Below are 21,667 nucleotides of genomic sequence, written 5' to 3'. Positions count from 1 at the left end.
TGGCTTACGGCCCAGAGTTGACGTGGCATTTTAATAAGAGCCGAGAGGCAGAGAGAAGCTCAACACCGTGGGTAGGAATGCCTCCCTGGCAGGCAGGCAGGCAGGAGTGTGACCCAGCGCCCTGGACTCACCTGCAAGATCATAGAGCTCGGTGTCAGAGGCGCTGGCCAGAGCTTCTTCCAGTTCCGGGTCGAGGGTCACTTTTTCTTCTTTGAGAGGTGCCACGGGCTTTTCCTTGGGGATAAAGACTCTCCCTTTAAATCAGAGGATGGAAACAAAGACAGTGTGTGCGACCGCCTTATTGCTAGGCTACGTGATCTGAGCAGAGAAGGCAGCTCTGGTCATGACCCCTAGGCCACTGGGCGCCCTCCACTGGTGGGGTGCTGCCAACATCAATCATCCCTGGGAGAACATCCGGAGGAGGAAGTCCTAAAATAGAGGAGTACCTGGCCTCTATCTCCCCACCACTGGTAGCACTGCCCTTTGACCTGGGTAGCCAGGGTCCCTGCAGATTCCAGGGTTCCACTCCAGTCCACAGAGGGAGGAATCATGGGGCCAAGAGACATTGCGACCCACAGTGGCCCCGGGCCTGCTTCCAGGGTCTGTATGCGCACTCACTGGCCCGCGGATCTGGGCCCCTGAAGGCAATCACACTGCCGGGGTGCGCACCTGCAGGCTGGGGGACCACGGAGGAAGCGGCGATATCTAGCTGGGGTGTCAGGTGTGTGCCCAAGGCCCTGGCAGGATGGCACAGGCCTGCATTACTCCGTGGGTCTGCGAGGGGCCCAGGAGCACTCAATCCGAGCCTGGTCCTCCAGGTTATTGCAAACGACTGTGTGTAGGGCAGAACTCACGCCAGCAGTTTGCTGGCTTTTCCGTTTTTAAGAAAAAAAAATGGCACGTGGTCTTCTCTCTGTGTTCTTGCCTTGGGCTCTGCAAACACCAGGGGTTGGCCCCTTCGTGTATCCCTAAAGGCTCCCGAGGGACAAACTGGGATCCCCTGCAGTTTCCCCTGTAAATGGGGGTTGTGGGCCGGCAGCATGCTTTACATAAAGAACGCAGATCACTAAGACCGCGGTGGTGATAGAAACACAGCCGCCCGAGCACACCACAGGAAGCCCAAGTCCAGAGGCAAAACCAGGGTTGCCTAATGTGGAGGTGGGAGGCTTGTGAGCAGCAAGGTGTGTCCCATGCTTCCTGCACACACACCTCTGCTGTCACCTCTGGCTCAGAATCCATTGGTTTGGCCCCCGGCTCACTTTGCAAACCACTGAGATCTGTGCCCTCCCTACCTCCTTGACCCAAACTTCTGGTCGGATGACTCACAATGCCGGAAGGATGGCATGTTACCTGCTCCCAACTTCCAGGCAGGCCCACACCCTCCCCCCCACCCCCATTCTACCTGTGCCACAGCCGAGGAAGGCAGGCCCGAGATAGTTCAGAGTCGTGCATCGCGTCCCAGACCTCCTTACTGGTCAGTCCCTCCTGACTCCTGGCTTCTCTCTCTCTCTCTCTCTCTCTCTCTCTCTCTCTCTCTCTCTCTCTCTCTCTCTCTCTCTCTCTCAGAACTACTCTTACTTCTGGATGTGATCTTGGGCAACTGGTCTCCACTTTTGATCTTGGGTGTGCCCTAAAGACCAACCTTCTCCTCGTTGTCACCTTAGACACCTGGCTCCAGCTTCAACCAGATGGAGCACCAAAGCTCTTCCCAGGTCTCTGTGGCTAGCCTGAGCATCACAGTCCCACAGGAAAGAAAAGGAGCAAGCTCAAAGTCAGCAACTCTCTCATGAATCTTTCCTGCAGACTTGCCTGCTGCTTGGCACTGCTGACTGCCAGACAGATGCCTTACCAAGTGTCCAAAGGGCTGGGCATGCAAATGGGGGCGGGCAGAGCTGGGGACCTCAACGCTAGGAAGGAGGTCACGCTGTGTGATCCATGTGGGGCACCTTAGCCAACACAGGCCTTTACCACTGATGGACACTGTGCAGCCTGCTCAGCATCACCCAGCTGCCACATTTCCCAGACAGAAAGGAAGTATGCTAGGAAACCCAGCAGAGTCTCCCAGAGGAAAGAAAATGGAAAAAGAAAAAAAAATCAAAACAGGCAATCAATATCTAATCTGAGACGCCAAGGCTCCTGCCAGTCTTAATGTCCACGGTATCTGCACTCGGAAGCATTTTTTCCTGGTTCAGATGATGGTCTAGAGTCAAAAGCAGACTTCTGAGTTTCTGCTTCCTGGTGCAGAGCCAGGTAGCCCAGCAGCTTTCAGGACTCAGGGCAACGATGGGCAGACGTTCCTGTCTGGGGCCCACCTGAACCAGCTCTGAGTGGAAGAGCAAGGTCCCAGGAACCTAGGCCTCATGGCACCGAGCATCCGTGATGGGCTATGTGGTCTCCCCTCCGGAGGACTCCAGGTCACCTCCCACTGCTCCTCGCCCTCCCTCGGGTCTTTCCAGGGGCACCGCAGATGCCTCCTCACTTGGCTCCCGCTGCTGTTGGGAAAGCCGGTCCTCTCTTCTTTTGTATTCAATCTCGCTGCTTCTCAATCTTCTCCGGAGCCATATTGTGCAACTGTATACCCCGATTCAACCCCACGTGTCACCCTCACCGTTCTTGAATCCCTGACTCCCTCCACGGCCCTTCTGCAGATGGATCCGGATCAAGGGATGATTGACCACAGCCTGTCTTCCGACCCCTCCTCTGAGCACAAGACACCTACCGCTTTTCTATCCCCTTATTATTCTGTCGCTATCCTGATGCTTGACGCCGGTCACAGTTTTCTGAGAGATTTGACATGATGATTTATTTATTTTTCTTTCCCAATTAAATCAGTCCCGTAGCCATGCTGTCATGGCAACACACTCCCAATCGCCATGGTGATCCTTGGTTATTAGGCGACTTTGTCACCATTTATCTTTACTTTTAGAATAAAATGACATTCTCAATGATCCGTCGAATGGGCACGAACGAGGAGAGATGAACGGGGATGTCAGGTACAAGGGAGGTGGCAACAGCACCCTGACTTGGGGCAGCTCAGAAGCTGCACATCTGTTCCCCGTGGCCACAACACAGACGCCCAGAGGTGGCATCTGATCTATCCACACCGGTGTACACTACTGAGTGCCCCCGCCTTGCCAGGATACAAGACAGACACGGTCCCACCGGGGGGACCAGGGGTGTGGTGGGAGTCACTGCCCAATGTGGGAAACACCCCAACACCAGGAAAAATAAGTAAATAAATTAAATATTAAAAGTACATTTAATTTAAAAAGAGAGAGCAGCAGGTAGGTGTGGCGGTGGAAAGAAGGAGCCTGTGTCTGACACAGGGGCCAAGGAAAAGCGGCGCGTGGTCCTGACGTCGTTGCAGCGGAGGCCTAACGGAGGGAACGAGGATGTGGGTCATGAGGAAGAGGCCACGTGACAGGGACCCTGAGACGGAAGGAAGGCAACCGTTCCAGGGAACTGAATGAAGATGCCGGGGCTGAGACTAGTGGAGGAGGGAGGGAGAGACAGTCAGTGAGCTGGCGGGGGCTCCATCTCACGGGGCCTGGAGCTCCCAGAGTGACTCGACCTGATCTGTAGTTGCCAAAGGTCGCCAACAGCCCCACGAGTATCTATCTATCTGTCCTCTCCGCCATTGTCTGGAGCCTCGCTCCCAACGGGCACTGGAGGTCAAGACCTGAGGGCCAGAGCGTTCCTTGTCCTGCCTTGCTTCTGTGCGTGGTCCCAGGACGGAGACGGCCTCCTGGCCCTCAGTCGTACCCAGCTCTGTCATGTTTCTCGTAGTAAACCTCATGTTCCCGAGGGTCTCAGGTGAGAGCTTATCTGCGTGTAGGTCTAGCACCCGGTGCATGGCTCGGCATGGAAACCGGTGATCTGAAACTGCTGGATGGTTGAAGGAAGGGAGCCTGCGCAGATGTCTGACTCCAGTGTCCAAGGTAAGCCGTCTGGTGCCAGGGCCTTTCCAGACGGGGCCAGCCAAAAGGCCTGGAGGGGAGCTATGTACAGCTAGCGCCTAGGGGACCCTCTTCTAGAACATTCCTTAAAGGGAGACCTCAAGGATTTTCACAGAAAGCCAAGGACCAATTTGAGTATCATCACACCCTAAGGATCCCTTAGGAAGCCTATCTCTTCTTCCAAGCTCCTTTGCCATACTGAATCTAGTATTCCATTTCCAAGTCAGTTCTTCCACTCGGCTCTCTGAGACCATGTTCAGGAGCACCTTTGCCCCGAGACATGTTACCCCCGGTGAGCCTTACCTTTCTTTTCCCCAGTGAAGGGCACGAAGTCTTCCCTGTCTTTCTGTTCCAGAGCCTCCTTCTCCAGGTACATGAGCAGGTGCTCGCGGTCAAAGGGGCCGGTGGCTGCTTTCTGTGTCTGGTCTCTCTGTCGGAGCCCCGCGGGCAGCAGTGCGCTCTGAGAAGACAGAGGTCACGCCTAACTTTCCTGCCCCCTCTCCCTCCAGGCTCTGAGTGTCGGAGAAGCAGGAAGAAGAAGGCACCTGTTTGCAGTCACCTGTGGAAGCGAGGTCTCCGGGGGCTCGGGAAGCCCTCGCCAACCTACCTGCTCTCATATCTTGTGTGGAGGGCCCCGCTGAGCTCCGGGGTAGGGATTCGGAGATGCTGGGACGGGTAACCAGTTGCCATGATGTTGATCCTGACTCATGGCGACCCCGTGTGCTACCCAGCACTCACACACACACATACATACACACACACACACACACACACACACACACACACACTCGTGTCCCAGGGAGTTTCAACAGCTGTGACCTCGTGGAAGAGATTGCCAGGCCTCTCCTGTGTGGCTATGAATCACCAATGTTTGTGTTTGTAACTCAGTGCTTAACAGCTGCTCCATCCAGGGGTCTCTGGCAATATGGTGACACGCTAACCCCCCTCCTGGGTAAGAGGCACCCTGCTGGAAGAGTGGTTTTGAATTGGGCTGCTAACCCGCAAGGTCAGCAGTTTGAAGACACTAGCTGCCCCTTGGGGGAAAGATGAGGCTTTCTACTCCTGTAAAGCAGTAACAGTTTTGGGGGATGGGGGGAAGGGGTAGCAGCTCTGGAAGCACACAGGGCAGTTCTGGCCTGTCCTACGGGGTCGTCATGAGATGGAACGGGCCCGGAGGCAGTGAGTTTGAGTCTGGTCTCCTGGGGAAATAGCCGAGCGCGGGAGTGCGCCTCCTGGTAGAGATCCTCGCCTGCTTGGTTAAGCTTTCAGAGTCCTTCCCTTTGTTTAAAAACCAGACACAGAAAGCTTGTATTTTTAAAAGTAAATCTGAACTTTAAAAATCCAAGGGGTGTGTTACATCAGACTATCATAGAAATAAGCTCCAGTGGCATTTTCATTTGTAGTAAAACCACTGCATTGAATCCTTCCATCTCTAATTCAGCATGACCTCATCGGGGCTGGGGAAAGCCCTTGCTCACTGAGCAAGGTAGCCAGGCTACTTAGCATTTTTCAGGAACTCATAAAGAACATTAGGAGGCTCCTTTTAATTTACTTAAAATTATTATCACAGTCTTTCTAAACTACCCACTAGTCGAGGATCGCCAGAGATTTCAAGTTATGTATTTGAAAATGGCAGCAATGATGGTTCGGTGGCAGAATGCAGGCGATCCACTGCTGAATACCACCCGGTGGAAAACCTATGGGTCCCCATGGTCTGACCCTGCTGAGCACAGGGGTCAGGGGTCGGCCCAGGGGCAGCCAACCACAGCAGCATGCATTCAGAAGAAAGAGGAAGTTCATGGGGATTCAAGTTTAAATCTCATCTCTGACATTTAGTAGATGGGGTAGTATGGAGATTGCCCTTCACGGGTCATCTCCATTATAAATTGGGGATGACGGAAATTTACGTCCAGGGCTGCGTTGCTGAGCAGAGGGTAAGGCTCCCAGAAGAAGCCTGGTAAGAGCCGTTCATTGCCCGTCAGACCAGCTCGTCTTCAGCCAATGGAAAACCATTTTCTTCACTTACGTGAAATTGGTTTGGGGGAGATGTGGCTACGGAAGGGCTCCACAAATTGTCAAAGGGAATGACCCAGAACCAGCCGGGGGACAAACACAGAACCCACCCTGTGCAGACCCTGGGTTTCTGGAACCCAAATGGTTAAGGCCCAGCCCGGAGCTCACCCCGTACTATCAACCACCACCCTGCTCCAAGGCCACGTCACTGACCTCAGGATCTAGGTCATCAAGAACATTTTCCAGCTGTTTCAGTTCCTCTTCGGAGAGTTTGCCAAGAAGCTCATCCTCGTCGATGTTCTTGTATTTCTCCAGCTCTTTCTGAAAGGGGAGTGCCATGGCTTCTGCGATGCCTTCTGCAGGAGCCGGGGGCATTCAAACGGGCCAGCTTCTGAGACGTCAGTGGGCTAGGAACAAGAACCGCGCTGTTAGCTCCTTTCTGTAAGCAGGTCCTATAGTGACAGGAGCCAGGGTTCTGCTCTCGGCCATGGGATCTCTTTCTCGGATCAAATAAAAAACCCAAACTTAACAGCCACTGAGTCAATTCTGACGCATAGAGACCCTGTAGGAAAGGGTAGACTCCACCTCTGGGTTTCTGAGATTGTAACTCTTTATGAGAGTAGAAAGCCTCGTCTTTACCCTCCAGAGCAGTTGGTGGTCTCAAACCGCTGACCTTGTGGCTAGCAGCCCAAAGCATAACCACTATGCCAAGAGAGCTCGGGAATCAAATTTGTGACTTAATTTATTGCGGGAGTCATTTTGTAGAAGCCGTCTGGAACTGAACCCACAGTATCTCCGAGGAATACCCAGGTTACTTTCATTTGCATAGCATCCTGAGAGTGCATGTGGGGTTTTCTATATATTGGTCCACCGACTTTGATCTTTACGACCACTCTGCCAGGAAGCATGGGCAAATATTTCATTTCGGTCTCACAGATGAAGAGTCTCAGGCGAAGGTGGCTAAGTGCCTTGCCAATGGCCCCAGAGCTGAGACCGTGCCAGGCGCTGATCCCCCAGTGAAGCGAGTGCCCTTCCACCATACTACTCGGCTCCCTGGCTTTCCATAAAAGAATGGCAAAGGACAATGAGCTCATTGTAAGGCGGTTGTAAGAAGCATGCTTGTGTCTTTTCAGTGAGGAATGATGCGAAGAATACAAAATGGGAGGCATTCAGGGAAGAGAGTTTGGAAAGGCGATGTGAGAACACATTGTCCAGTAACTCCAGGGCAGTGAAGCCAAGGGGCTAAAATCCTGGCCACATGTCATACCCTCACTTCTTCCCTTTCTCTTTTCTGCTCACTCCTCATCTTCATTCCCCTTCTTCCCACGGTCCATTCTCCCTCCAGCCCCCTTCCCTCCCTCCACCACTTCACTCCTAAATTTTCACCCGAAGTGCAAGTTTTCCTCCATCCCTTCCTCCTTCCAGAGATCTGCACTGACTTGGTTGTTGAACAAGACAGGACCCTCTCCGTTAAGGAGATCACAGCTTAGTGAGACACGACACACACAAAGCAATCATGCTACGTGGTACCTGTCATAGCACAAATCCTGTATCGATGCGGTGGGTTTAGAAACACAGGAGGAAATCATCCTTGGTTGGGCGGGGAGGTTTGCGGGGAAGTGGAAAAGAGGCGGCATTTGAGCCTCACAGGAGGAGTGTCATGGACATGGGGGAGGCAGGTCACCGCCGGGGAAACGGAGCAGAAGAAGAAAAGGTACAAGGATAAAGAATTGCATGCTATGCTGGTGGCAGAAGAGTAGTTTGGTGAGGCTACAGGGTAGAATCGATGGAGGAAGGAAAAAAGAAAGAATTCAAGACAAGGAAGGGACATCTGTCAAGGGCATTTCTTATGCACACTGCCAAGGAACCTGGGCTTTATTCTGTCAGAAATAGGGGATCACAAGTGATCTAAACAGATTTTTTTTAATCTAGCAAAGGAAATGTTAAGAACGAAGAATGCTTCTTCCATTTATTAATTCAACTGCGCACAGTGTTCTTTTCCCATACGCTCGCACCTGGTGGGGCAGTGGTTAAGCACCCAGCAGCTAACTGAAAGGTCAGCGATTTGAACTCCTCAGCTCCTCCATTAGAGAAGGCTGATGCTGTCTGTCTGCTCCTGTAAAGACTTACAGCTTCAGAAACCCCATGGAATCATTCTGCTCTGTCCTATGGGGTTGCTATGAAATGGAATTGATTAGGTGGCAGTGGGTTTTTCACTTATATACTCGAGATTTTTTTTTTAAGCCCCACTAACGTCAGAGAAACCACTGGATCCTAGTAGATTTTTGTTCTGGTCCCAGCTTCTATGATTGTGTGACACTGGACAATGACCTTACTCTACTAGGCTGTGATCTATCAGTGAATTGTTGGACCAGGATTTCCTACATCTTACATTAGACTATCAAGGGGTAGGGGGTATCTTACAAATATACCCAAACCAAACCCATACTCACTGCCCTCGAGTTGATGCCAACTTACAACAGCCATACAGGACATGACAGCACTGCCATTTTGAGGTTCCGAGACTACAACGGTTTACAGGAGTAGAAAGCCCTGTCTTTCCCCCGAGGAGCAGCTGGTGGTTTCGAACTGCCGACCCTGCAGACCGCAGCCCCCTGCGCTCCCACTACGCCACCAAATGGGAGGCAGTCAAGGAGGGCTTGACATGGTTTGTATAGACAAAAACATCAAAAGCACCAGCTTAGAACAGCAGTGTGGAAGTCAAGGATTAGGAAGAAAATCCTGGGGACAGAGGTAGACTCTTTTAGGATCTAAGAACCAAATCACCATGGCAAGGGAGCGAAGAAGGTGGCTCAGATGTGTACGTAACGCCCGCCCCCCAAAGCCAGCTCCAGAAGAAGCTGTGGTTTGTTGCCGTGTGCCCTTGAGCCCTGGTGGCACGGTTGGGTAAACCTTGGACTGCTAACAGCAAGGCCAGCTGCTCAAGTCCACCAGTCGCTCCATGGGAGGAAGTTAAAGCTATGGGCTCCCACAGACATTGATCGACTCAGCACCCCTATAGTAGGGCCATTACTGAGTCAGAATTGACTCAATGGTGGTTTGGTTTTTCAGTTTGGCCTCTGAGTCAGTTTTCAACTCACAGTGACCCAGTGTGCAGAGTAGAACTGCCCCATTGGGTTTCCCAGCCTGGGACCTTTACAGGAGCAAACTGCCTGCTCTTCCTCCCAGGGAGCTGCTGCATGAGGCTCACCGCCAACCTTGCCGCTAGCGATCGAGAGACTGAGCCAACAGAATCAGTCAGGCTTCAAAAACATCCAAGTTCGCCACCACCAAGTGGATTCCGACTCCAATTCCTGTAGGACAGGGTAGAACTTGCCCCCGTGGGTCCCCAAGATGGTACATCTTCACTGGAGAAGGACACCTCATCTTTCTCCTGTGCGGTAGCTGGCGGTTTAAAATGGTTGATCTTGCAGTTACCAGCACTTTCATGGAGTGTGTGTGTGTGTGTGTGTGTGTAACACTTTTGATGGTACAGAGGCAGTGCTGTGTGGACAAGAGCAAACATTGATAATCTTATGTCAAAAAGTGATTCCAAAAGTTATACTCTGAACTTGAATAAGAATTTAGTTCACCTACATTTCCCCCTTTCATCTCATTTGTCACCAAGCGTGAGATATGCTTGAGGGGGAAAAAAATCAATCTATTCACAACAGCTTTATTTATAAGACCCCCTATAGTGGAAACAACCTGAACTGGCCATTAGGAGAACACAACTTGACAATAAAAAGGATGAACTGTGATACACAAAAGCACATGGGAGGACTCAGACCAAAAAGAGTGTCCGCTACATTCTTTCACGTGACTGCAGTTCTATACCATGCTAACGAATCTGCATGAAAGCAATCCACTCAGCAGCATAGGAAGCGGCCCGTGGGTGGGTGGGGAGGGGCGTTTACCAAAGGGCAGGGTCAAACTTTGGGGGCGTGCAATATGTGCACCCCCTTGACTGTGATGACAGCTTCACAGAGGAACACATAGGTCAAAACTCAGCGAACTGTACACTTTAAAGTGATGCCATTTTGAAAGATTTCAAAATTTCTAGATGCAAGTCTAAAACAGCTTTCATTAATATGCTTCCTAAAAATGTGTGTGTGTTTTAAAGAAAGCATTATGTCACGATTGATGGTCTTGTCTTCTTCCCTGCACATACATGTGGGTGTGCTTCCCAATCGAGGGTATCACAGAATAGGTCAGATTCTGTTGGCAGCCCTATCCCAATGTTATAGAACCAAACCCCATCTTCCTCTGCAACTGACATATCCTCTTGGGTTTCCAGATCATGCCCTGAGTCCACTTCCCAAGTTCAGAACCACCTGGGATCCTTCCTGCTCTTGTCAAGCCCAGGCCGCCAGCACCTCCGGCCAGTTCTTCTGGCACAGCGTTGCGGACTGCATCCGTTCCTTGCGCATTTGCTTTACACCCTGCCCTTCACGCCTGGCTACTCCTATTGCATCTGCAAAGGTTTCTCGTCTGCAGGGCGCTCTTCCTTCTCGGCCACCCAGATCGGATCAGCTTTCTTCACCCTCCTAACAGGCCACTTCCCTCATTAAGAATTTATAACGGCTCCCTCTTGTCTGCAGAACGCAATTCTGACTGCCTAGCCTCCAAACCTCCTAGAAACTGTATTTCATCTGTACTTCCTGTTCTCTCTCTCTCTCTCTCTCTCTCTCTCTCTCTCTCTCTCTCTCTCTCTCTCTCTCTCTCTCTCTCTCTCTCTCCCCCCCCCCCCCCCCGTTACTTTCCGAGGGAGTCCGTGCCTCCGAGCAATATGGTCTAATCACCCTATGCGGTAGGCAGAATAAAAGTCCTGGACCCTAAAGGCTGTCCGCATCCTGAAGCCCAGAGCTTCTGAATATGCCACTTCCTGTAGTGCAGGAGAGTGTATGGGTGCGATTAAATTAACAATGAGAAGATTATCCAGGATCAACTAGAAGCACTCAGGTGCTGGCCCTGAAAGGATGGAGACAAGACAGAAGGGCCCTCGGAGGCCCACCTGAGGTCAGAGTGATGCTGCTGGCTTTGAAGTAGAAGAAGGGACCAGAGCCAAGGGAGATAGGTGGCTTCTAAAAGCTACAACAGGCAAGGCAATGGCTCTTTCCCTAGAGCCCCCAGAAAGGAATGCAGCCCTGCAACAGACACCTTGATTTTAGCTGCGAGATCCATTCAGGACTTCCAACCTCCACAACTTTGAGAGAGAGAGAGAAAAAAAAAAAGGGTGGCTGCAAACCCTCTGTGTTTGTGCTGAGTTGTTATAGCAACAATAGGAATTTACCCAAACATTTTTGTTTTCCCAGATTTGTTTGTCCGGCCACACCCACCTTCCAACCTTCCCCAGGAGGATGGTCTATTGAAACTGCATCAGTGGATCCCTTGGGCTCTGGCTTCTACATGGGTAGGAAACAGGAAGGTGAGGATGGAGGGGATCAGGTCTAGGAGAAAATCACTATAAATCACTATAGAGTTCTTGGTCCATCCTGTTTCTCACTGGGACTTTGACAGATATAATGCTATTACTCTCTTCTCCTGGCCGCTCCAATGTGCTCCGTGTTGGAGGCCTGGCTCTCGTCCCAGCCCTGCAGAAGCAGAGCATGCCAGACCACACAAACCACCCAGCCCTGCAGTACCGTGTTTCTCCGACTTCTCCGACCGCTCCTGATGGGCGTCTCTGATCAGTCTTCTTCATCTGCCTTCAACACTGGCAGTCCTCAGGGTCCTGAGACCCTCTCTTCTCACGTGGCAAGCTCTCCCTGCGTGAACGCCTCATCCTCCAGAGTCTGAATGATCGCGCATGACCTGAAGACTCCGAAGCCACAGTCTCCGGCCCCAGCGTCCTTCCCAAGGGTTATCGTTGTTGTCAGCTGCCACCAAGTTGGTCTCAAATTCATGGCGACACCCAAGCACAACGGGATCAGGGCTATCATGGGCTGATTTTTGGAAATAGATTTCCAGGCCTTGCTTCCTGTCTTTTAGTTTGGATGCTGCTCAGTGGTGGCTGTGCAGGAGGTGCCCTGGCTCACGCGAAACTGTGCGTTCTACCATGGCACCATCACCTCGCTCCTCTGGGGAGCTAGATGCCGATGTCTCCATGGCTTCACGAATGTGTCCACCTGGCTGCCTCCAACACCTCAAGCACGCCCAAACTGTTAACATCCTCTTTCCTTCCAAATTGCATCTCCTCTCGAATGCCCATCTGGCAGGAATCTTCCCAGGAAACCAGGTAGCCATCCTTGTACTTCTGTTTCTTTCTTATCCATCAATGGCTAATAACTTTTAGCTCTAGCTCTGGGTCAAGAGTCTCCCCCACTTCCCTCGTCCCCTTCAAATCCATTCTCCATGCCCAAGTGATCTTTATAAAAAGCAATTCTGATAGAGTTCCTTAAAATCCTCTAGGGGGTCCTTTCCTATAGTCTTGAGGATAAAGTTCACATTTTCAGGTTGGCCTCTCTCCTCCTCAACAGCCACCCCAGCACTGTACTTCCCCTCTCTTCCTGCTCCAGGCTCCGGGACCTCTTCCAATTCATGGATCATGCCTTCTGCGGCTCTCTCTGCTCAGAGCATCCTGACCCCGCCTCATCTGGCTGCTTGCTATTCTACTCACCTGCCAGCCCCACTGTACGCTTCACAGTCACACAAAGGCCACGTCAGCCCCATGGCCTCCCCCTGGAACACAGCCCGCCTTCACTTTATTACAGTGACTTCTTTTATCTCCGTCTTAGTTGCTAACCACAGTTTTATTCACAGTTGTCATCCTGACTCTGAGCCCAAGTTTTGACTTTTATTCACGGCCACTGAGTCGATGCCAACTCATAGCAACCCTGTAGGACAGGGTAGAACTGTCCCTGTGGGCTTCCAAGAATGTAACGTTACGGGAGTAGAAAGCCTCATTTTCCTCCCAAACCAGGCATCCAATAAATAAGTGGATAACGAAAGCTGATGGAAATCCACTCAGAGAGATGTAGTACTCTGGTCCAGTGCTCTTCCCATTGAACCTCCTGAGATCCCCTACACCCACAGAAGTTGCTCCCTATATTTGTGCTCCTAAGGAGCCCTGGTGGTACTCTCAGGTCACTACTGGGCAGTTCAAACCCCAGCCACTCTCAGGGAGAAAGATTACGCCTATAATAAGGATTTACAACCACAAAACTCCCATATAGGGCCGTGATGAGTCAATGTCAACTCAATGGCAGTGGGTTTATTTGACCACGTCACAGACCTGCTTATCTTTTCCTACATGCATGGTTCTCTCTCCCACTGCACCACCAATTCCCAGAGGACAGGAATTGTCATCTCACATTCCTGGGCGTCACAAGTTAAGGTTTGCATTTTCATTTAGCCATTATCTTTTTTTGCTTTTCAAATCACTTTATTGTAAGCTCTTACAGAAATCATAAGATTACATAGTTCAATCCCATCAAGCAGTGTCGTGCAATTGCTACCACAATCAGTTTCAAAATATTTTCTTTCTTCTTGAACTCCTTGATATCTGCTCCCCTCAACGATTATCTTTTGAAAGTAAATTTTCCCAGGAAATCTTGGGAAACTGGGAACAGGATGGATGACATCCTCTGCCCCGATTTAGCAGTGAAAGATGGGCAATAACTAAGTGTTTATCATAAAGTGATACTCCTGAGCCACAGTACCTATGAAAGTGGGTTGCATGAGTTGTGTCAATTTATCAGGGGGCCTCAAAGCCAGAAGAGAAATAAAACAGTGTATCTTCCTGGAACAGAATTTTGATCGGACGATTTAGAGAAGGCCTGGGTATTATTTTTGAAAAACAAATAAAATATCTCATGGTCTCCACTACAGGATATTTATCATTTTCCAAGAATAATAACTTCCAAAATAAAATATATTTTCTAAAAAAAGCTATCAAATCAAATCATGGATTTTTATGGCTCATGGCTGACCTGCTTTAGGGGTCACATTTGAGGGTTCACATCCACCCTCCCCAATTGTCCGCATTGGGTAGTGGTGATTCAGTGGTAGAAGTTCCTGTCTTCCACACAGTAGCCCCAGGTAGGAGTCCCTGCTGATGGCGCTACCTGTTCGGGGAGGCTTGCAGACTCGTTATAATGCCGACCAGGTTTCAAAGAAACCTTTAGACTGAGACGGACTAGGAAGGAAGAACTGGGTATCTACTTTAGGGGAAAAAAATCAGCCAATAAGAGCCCTATGGGTCACAATTTTCTGATCCCAAAGTGCAGAGGGTAGCCAAAAGTAGGGGGTCCCCCACTAGACGCCAGCTATCAAGTGTTAGCAACATGGCAGTGGAGAGTTTTCCAACCACTGCTGCAGCTATAGCAGGAGTCTCTGTCCCGTGGCAAACACGCAGCAGGTAACTAGATCCACGTACATACATGCTGCACTGGAGCACGGGCCAAGCGAGGCTTCCGGGAGCCCAGGTGGGCAGGTTAAGGGCATGCTCCCCGGAGGAGAGATGTCTTGAGCAGAAGGAAGAATGACGTGGGCCCTCAGATAACAACTCCTCCAAAGACACAAGTTCAAGAGAGGAAAACAAGGACCTTGACTTTATTTCCACTCTCTTATTTGAATAAGCCTGGCATGAAAAAGAAACATCAGCTACAATGTGAAGCCTGTGTACCGGCTTACAAAGACAGCATCAAACCCAAGGCAAGCAGCCGGGTATCTGGCCTAAAGAAGCAGGAGTCACAGCATGTACAGGTATAGGTACACCCAGGTGCATCACAGCACAGTTCACAACAGCCACAAGATGAAACCCACCTACGGGCCATCAGAAGAATGGGTCAAGAATGGGTATGAGACCAAAGGAATCATACACACAATGGAATACTCTGCATGGCTAAAGAATAAGGCTAAAACTGGGACACGCCTCAGAGCATGGATGGTCTTGGAAAACATCATGCTGAGTGGAATTCATTTTAAAAAGGACAAGTGTTGTATGAAACCCCTGTCCTGAAGGGAATTTCTAAACAAAGGTTTTCATGCAAACAGAGAACCAGACTTTGATGGTTGCCAGTGGGGGCGGAGGGAAAAGGAGGGAGGTGAAGGGCCTGGGCTCGAGGGTAGACAACTGTGAACTTGGGTCAAAGGGATGATAGTGTCCTACAGGAGAGAGGAGAGAAAACGAGGTGGAGAGCACAGCAAGCTATGGAGAGATTTGATAAGTAGTTGATGATCAAAAACACCAGGCCCCGCCTAATTCAAAACAAGAAGTTCAAAACTAAACCAAAGCAACTTAGCCCTATTTATGAAATCCAAATCCAGGCAGGGATTGGGTTTCACAAGAGCAAATCAAAGCAGTGGGACACCGTGGAAGCCTTTTGAAATGGATAAAGCCAGACCATCATTCCCTAAGAACACCTACCTAGGAAAGGAACATTGACCAGGGCAATCAATTGAGAGGGGACTGGGAGTTCAGTTGGAGGAAGGGAATTGGGGCTTCAGTTCTGTCAGCGATGATTTATTCCCAGGTGCGGCGGTGGCTACTTGAGAGGTTATTATTCTTCATTCCTTTTTATACATCTTCATAATTAAAAAAAACCCTCATAAGAAGTTTTTAGACTTAAAAACCAGTAGAGCCACTTTGTACATGGGCCAAGCCTACACACTCTAAAACCAGTAAATTAAAACAATGCCAGCATGTCAACACACCTTCCACCAAAACATGAAACGATCCTTTGTTACATTCCTTTCTAACTGGTGGGAAAATACAAGGACGTGACAGATGCCGAGACATTGCTGTTTGGAAAACCTCTCCATTGGAAGATGGTCCAATCACATGGGCAGAAGATAGTATCTTTATATCCAAGGTTAGTTGTTCTGAATTTTCCAATCTTACAAAAGTTGTCAGTGCTTGAAACATATTCTGAAACAGCCTCTGTTTCTAACAGTGTGCCCACTAGCGGCCCTCTCTGTCCCAGGTTTGTAGGAGCACAGAAAACCACGGGACTGAGCCTTGGAGTTGACCAGTCCTGGGTCTGATGTGGACATCTCTCCAAGCGTCATTTCTATCTTCTGTACAATGGGCCAAGAAGAGTACTTAGCGCATAAGGCTGAGATGATGCTTAATGCTTAGTGAGATCTAGTCTTAGCACAGAGCTTAGCACATAGTTAAGCACCCAATAAAAAGACTTTCTATTGCTCTTCATCTGGGAACATTCTGGGGGGTGGGGGGGGGCGAGAGTCTTTCTGGTTTCCTTGTCGGTCTGGATCAGCATCTGCCAAGGACAGCGAGTTATCATGGTGAAGGATGATCATGCTCTGAGAAAGCTACTTAGCAAGAAGGAGACAAAAAGCTTCCAGATTGGCAGATACTCTTTCAAGCGGAAGTCTTTCCATCTGCCCAGATTGTTACATTGTTTCTAACTCTTGATGAGTTTATACCTCAATGCTACCTTGTTCCTTGTTCGGCCATAGTCTCCGTTTTCTATTTCTTGACCTCTGCTTACCTCCTTGCCTTCCACTTGCTGGTGTCTTCCACACTAACTGTGTGTAGGTTTGTGGCAGTTACATAATCTCCTGTCAACTTGAGCGAAGGGGTGGAGTCTAGTCTTGTCAATCAGGTTGCAGCTTGGTGAGCTCACTTGGAGGCGTAACAGAGATAAACAGCCCACTGGAGGGCAGGCCCAGGCTCTTTGCCTTCCCATTCCTGCTGTTGAGACATTCCTGTTGACCAGCCACGTGGAGCTACCCTGATGGAGCCAAAGCCCTGGAGCTGGAGGAGCCACATGGAGATCCATGCCAGCACTGAGATGCTTCCACCGCCACTGGATCCACAAGTCTTTCCACCCACTGGCCTGTGACCTTCCAGCATTTGGCGTCATTGCATGTGTTGTGTGAGTCTGAAGAGGAATTTATAGACTGGTAACGGGCATATGGGCTAATATCAGACTTAGGGACGTGATCTGGACTGGGATGTTTTCTTAATATACAATTGCTCTTTTATATAAAGCTCTTTCTGATACATATCTGAGTGTCTGTGGATTTGTTTTCTTTAGTCAACCCGGAGGAACACTAGGTTCTAGCCACATCCCTTTATCCTGCCCTCAGGAACTTAGCTTTCTAACGTCTTCACTGGCAACATGGGTTCCTTGTTCTTTGTCGTTTGATTGCTTCTCGTTGCCCTCCTGGCTTCTGCCAGTGTAGCAGATCCTCAATTCACTTATCTTTTCTCTCTTGGGCATCTGTCACGCAGTTAGCTTCTGATCTATGCTTCATGAGGACTTATGGCTGCCGTGCTTCATTCACCTTGACTCACAAGTTCGCATCAGAATGACGTGCAAACCAGTCCACACTTGGGAAGGAATGAGCACTGGCTGACCAGGACATCTGTTAACCATACACAGCGGGATGCTCTCCCTGCACACATTGGCTGTGAAGCAGCCCAGCTCGCTGGACTCCCAACCACAAACACATTGTCTTCCAGACAATTCCAATGCATGGTGACCCTACAGGACTGCCCTCTTAGGGTTTCCAATGCTACAGTCACTATGGAAGCAGCCAGAGGCCTAGGGGAGTGGGGATGATTTGGGATCCCCAACCTTTCAGTCAGCGTCTGAGTGCTTAACTACCATTACACTGATCTAAATCCCTACACGCACTCTGCCTAGGGGCATCCTGCTTCTTCACTGGAGGATTAGCCAGAGCTGCCGCCTTGCTCTTCACGGCCAGGACTGGCCTCAGGTCCTGTTTCCTGAACTCCTGGTACCCACAGTCCCAGAGCTGACCTTCTCTTTCCCATCCCACCCACCCATCAGCAGTGGAATTCAAGAGGACTGGGAAGCACCCAAGACAGAGGTAACTGAGGGGCAGCCTTCAGACACAAAACATCAAAGCACAACGAGCAGGAAACCACATCTTTGGGGAAAGTCCTGCTGAAACAGAGGTCCAGCCAGGGCCATGGGTGGCTCTCGGAGGAGTGTTCCATGGAGAACCAGAACGCCCTGCTTTACGCAGCCAACAAGGCTGCCGAAATGTGTGGATCATTGACTTTGTGGTGCATGGAGGATGAAATTGGTTCAAAAGCACATAAACAAAATATTCTGCAGGAAAGTTATAGGAAGAACCAGGTCCGGTTGTCTGGGCGTTACCATGGGAAAAGGAGACTGGAATAGAGCTGCTATGGTCCAGTAAAGCTAGAATCTAAAACATCTCATCTGTGGCTACTGGGAGACAGAAATGCCCCCTGCCTACACGTGTATTCCTAAGTCCTGACCTCCACCTCCAAATGCACTAAAAGGGCAGTATCTAAAGTTGATTCCATGCAACACATGTCCTTCATGGGCTTTGTCCAGAAGCTTCTGTGGTCATATAAGTTAGAAAATACTACATTACCTTACCTTACAGCCCCCTCAGTACCACCCATCATGACCACTAACCCCTGGAAGCGCTAACCCTCTCAAAAGCCTTGCGTAAATAGCATACCTTAATAGAGGAACCTACTTTCTTGCACAGGTAGCCCCTGCAGTGCATGTCTGTCAGGAGCCTCTCTGAACCCACCCTAGGCTATGATTGGGTGTGCTTCACACATAAAGAGAAACAAGAGGGGGAAAAAAACAACCTCTGATCTGTCAAAAAGCAGGATCTATTCTTTCCCCAGCATCGCCCAACTCAACATAAAATAAACCATCACCAATGTCCCCAAAGGTCCTTCCAAATCAACTCATGTCCCAGAATGCAGAGGAAACGGGACAATGCCTTTAGCAGATTCATGAGGAGGGCTGGAGCCCTCAAAGTTCCGGGACTTGCTAGTAGCTCAGGGATGGAACGTAGCCAAGGTAAACCAAAAAATGGAACTTCCCCTAACCCTGCTCATACCCAAACTAGACTTAAACCTTGAGACCTTGGAGCCAGGGGCTTCCCACTAGATTCACTGCAGCTGGCTGTCGCTAACCACAAAGAACCCTGTAGTACTCAACACAGCGCTTCACTTTGAAAAGTTTAGGTTATGGAAAAATGCAATCAGTAGGTCTACTACTCTCCAGGCGCCCCATTGGCACGATGGTTAAATGCTCTGCTGCTAATCAAAAGGTTGACAGTTCAAAGATATCCAGAAGTTCTGCAGGAGTCAGACCTGGCAATCCCAGAAAGATTAAAGCCTAGCAAACCGGGCGGGACAGTTCTCTGAGACATGAGGTCAGTAATGACGAGACACCCACTCCATGCTACTGAACAGCAGCAGCAAGATAGGATTTGCCTCATTTACCAACTGTTACTCTTTTGCTGTATTTCTTTTATTGTTGAGTTTACAACCATTCCCATTCCTTATCTCCTCCCAACACTGAGTTGAAAGCAAGTTGCAAAGGTCGGGAAACTTCATCATTCATGCTTAGGCATACATATTCAAAGAATAAAGTCAGGCTCTTTATATAACCACAGTACCTTTACCATGCCTAAGAAAATTAGCAGGTTCCCCACCCCACCCCATAATATCATCTAATACACGCTTTACATTCAAAGTCCCTCTCCCTAGCTGGCTTTCATTGACCAGTCTGGTCCAGCCCTGCTCCCTTCACCTGCTGACCCCGTCAGTTCGCATTCCGCAACATTAAAACAAAAGACTATTGTCTACCAATGGAGAATAATTGACAAGAATCTCAAACAACTGTACACAGATTTGTTGGGTTTGGCTGAAGAGCGCATGGGAAATCAGGTTTGTTGTTGTTGTTAATATCAGATTGCCTGAGCCCTGAAAACATCTTTCCTCCCCTCTAGGGCACAGCCTCTGGCCCTTTCACAATCGCGCTTTCTGCCGTGTTGTTCACAGAAGCACCCTCATGTCTTTAGCTCCCCAATATGAGAATCTTGGGAGAACGGAGGCTTAGAAATCATGTAGCACAAAGCCCCATTTTACAAGGAGAAAGAGGCTCACAGCACTGTGCACGCACATGCCCAAGGTCCCCATGGAGGGACTGGCGACAATTAAAAAAAAAAAGATTTTATTGGGGGCTCGTACAACTCATTGCAATCCATCCATTGTGTCAAGCACATTTGTACATTTGTTGCCATCATCATTTTCAAAACATTTTCTTACTACTTGAGCCCTTGGTATCAGCTCATTTAAAAAAAAAATAAAAACATTCTCCAATGTTGCCCTTGCATTTTCCAAACTACCTCGTGAGTCCAATGCCTACTGGGCACCGACGACGCCCAAATACTCACTGCCTCTAGCGGGGTCATTTGTATTTTGACCTCATCACTTCGCTCTTTGAATAGGTTCAGTAAAAATTCCCACGGTGGGCCTTTTATTCTTCCGGCTATGTTTAAAAACCAATCTTCACATCTGTAGCGTGATAGGTGCATTTGAGGGCGACCCAAGGACCGTACATTACTATTACCGTCCCAGGAAAATTAAAATGAAACGACCGGAGGGTTCGATCGCGAACACCTGCACAGGCTGCTCCCTGACAGCGGCGAGTGACAGCCCCAGGAGCGGGCCTGGGAGGAGACACCATGGGCCCGCGTCCGCGCTCCCGTCGGCTGCACGGAGGTGGCGCGGGGCACGGGGATCCGGAGCCCATCAAACGTTGCCAGCTGAGGGGGAGAAACTGAGGAACAAAGCGCAGGGTGCGAAAGCCCGGCCCGCAGCGCTGGCGACCGGGGGACCGCGCCCTCCCTGCGGCAGCCGGCGGGCTGCAGAGGCGGCGGAGCCGCAGTGCGGCGCGGGGGACTCACACCGGGCCCGCCGCCCGCCGCCCGCGCCTCCCCCGGTAGCGCGCTCCTTGCTCCACGCAGCTAGGGCGCAGCGCCCGGCCCCGCAGCCGCGAGCACCCCCGCGGGCCGGGGAGGCATCGAGGCGGCTGCCGGCGCTGCCCTCCCGCCGGGCCGGCGCCGCAGAGCATCCTCCGGCGGGCGGGCGGGCGCGGCCGCCTCTGCATCGCGGGGGCCCCGGGTCCGCAGAGGCGCCCCTCCCCTGCCCGCCCCCCGGCGCGCTCACCCGTCGGGGCGCCCATCGCGGGCCCGGCGCGCGGGCCTCCCAGCCGTCAGCCCGGAGGGCGCAGGGCGGCGCCGAGCGCGGGGCGAGCGCGGCGATCAACAGGCGGCTCCGGGCCGGGGCGCGGCGGCGCGGCGCGTGGCCGCAGCGGAGCAGTCTGGGAAGCGTAGTTCGGACGGTGCGGGGCTGCGGGCGGGGGCGGGACCCCGGTCCGCCTGCGCGCAGATCTGGGGCTCCCCACCCCCCGCTCTTCCCCTCTCCTGGAATCCCGTCGCCGCCCCGTAACTGCGGGTCCCGGGAGGAGGACGCTCCTCTGGGGGGCGGGGGGAAGCGGTGCGGGCGATCTGCAGCAGTGCAGGCTGCGGGTGGCAAGGTGCTGAGGGTTTGCCAAGGTGGTGAGAAGAGCATTCGGGTGCGTGAGCATCGTCACCCGGAGGCGTGGTTACGGCGGGGCTTAGGTCCAGACCAGGTCCGCTGCAGTTCTCCGCTGATTTCAAAAGGGCCTGGGGCTGGGGCATGGGAACAGGTGTACCAGGTGAAATGCCAGGGCGCAAGGAGGTAAGGCAAGTTGGCACTATAGCTAGGTAGAGCGAAAGTGATGGGGGTGAGGATGCTGGAGGACGCACGCTCCCAGGCAGGCTTCGCTAGTTGTGAGACTGGACAGTTGAGCTTCTCTGAGCCGTAACTCATCACCTGTAAAATGGGTTTCGACCTGGAAGACAGGTTACGATTCAAAGCACCTGACACCGTTTGTGGGATT

The 21,667-nt window shown here is 51.0% G+C and overlaps 1 protein-coding gene across 1 annotated transcript in view; it reads right to left on the bottom strand.

The window, feature by feature from the left end:
* Window positions 1-21,048, bottom strand: part of TMOD2 (tropomodulin 2) — a 70,341-nt gene extending 49,293 nt beyond the window's left edge. Inside the window, exons 1-4 of the mRNA XM_075532046.1 lie at window positions 20,911-21,048; window positions 6,183-6,376; window positions 4,260-4,416; window positions 132-254 (exon numbers count right to left, since the gene is read on the bottom strand). Coding sequence (XP_075388161.1) covers window positions 132-254; window positions 4,260-4,416; window positions 6,183-6,344 — 442 coding nt within the window. The 5' untranslated portion in view covers window positions 6,345-6,376; window positions 20,911-21,048. The remainder of the gene's footprint in view (window positions 1-131; window positions 255-4,259; window positions 4,417-6,182; window positions 6,377-20,910) is intronic.
* Between the last annotated feature and the right edge of the window lie 619 nt (window positions 21,049-21,667).

This window comes from Tenrec ecaudatus, chromosome 14 (genome assembly GCF_050624435.1).
Source record: "Tenrec ecaudatus isolate mTenEca1 chromosome 14, mTenEca1.hap1, whole genome shotgun sequence".
NCBI lineage: Eukaryota > Metazoa > Chordata > Mammalia > Afrosoricida > Tenrecidae > Tenrec > Tenrec ecaudatus.
This window is presented reverse-complemented; position numbering and strand designations above follow the sequence as displayed.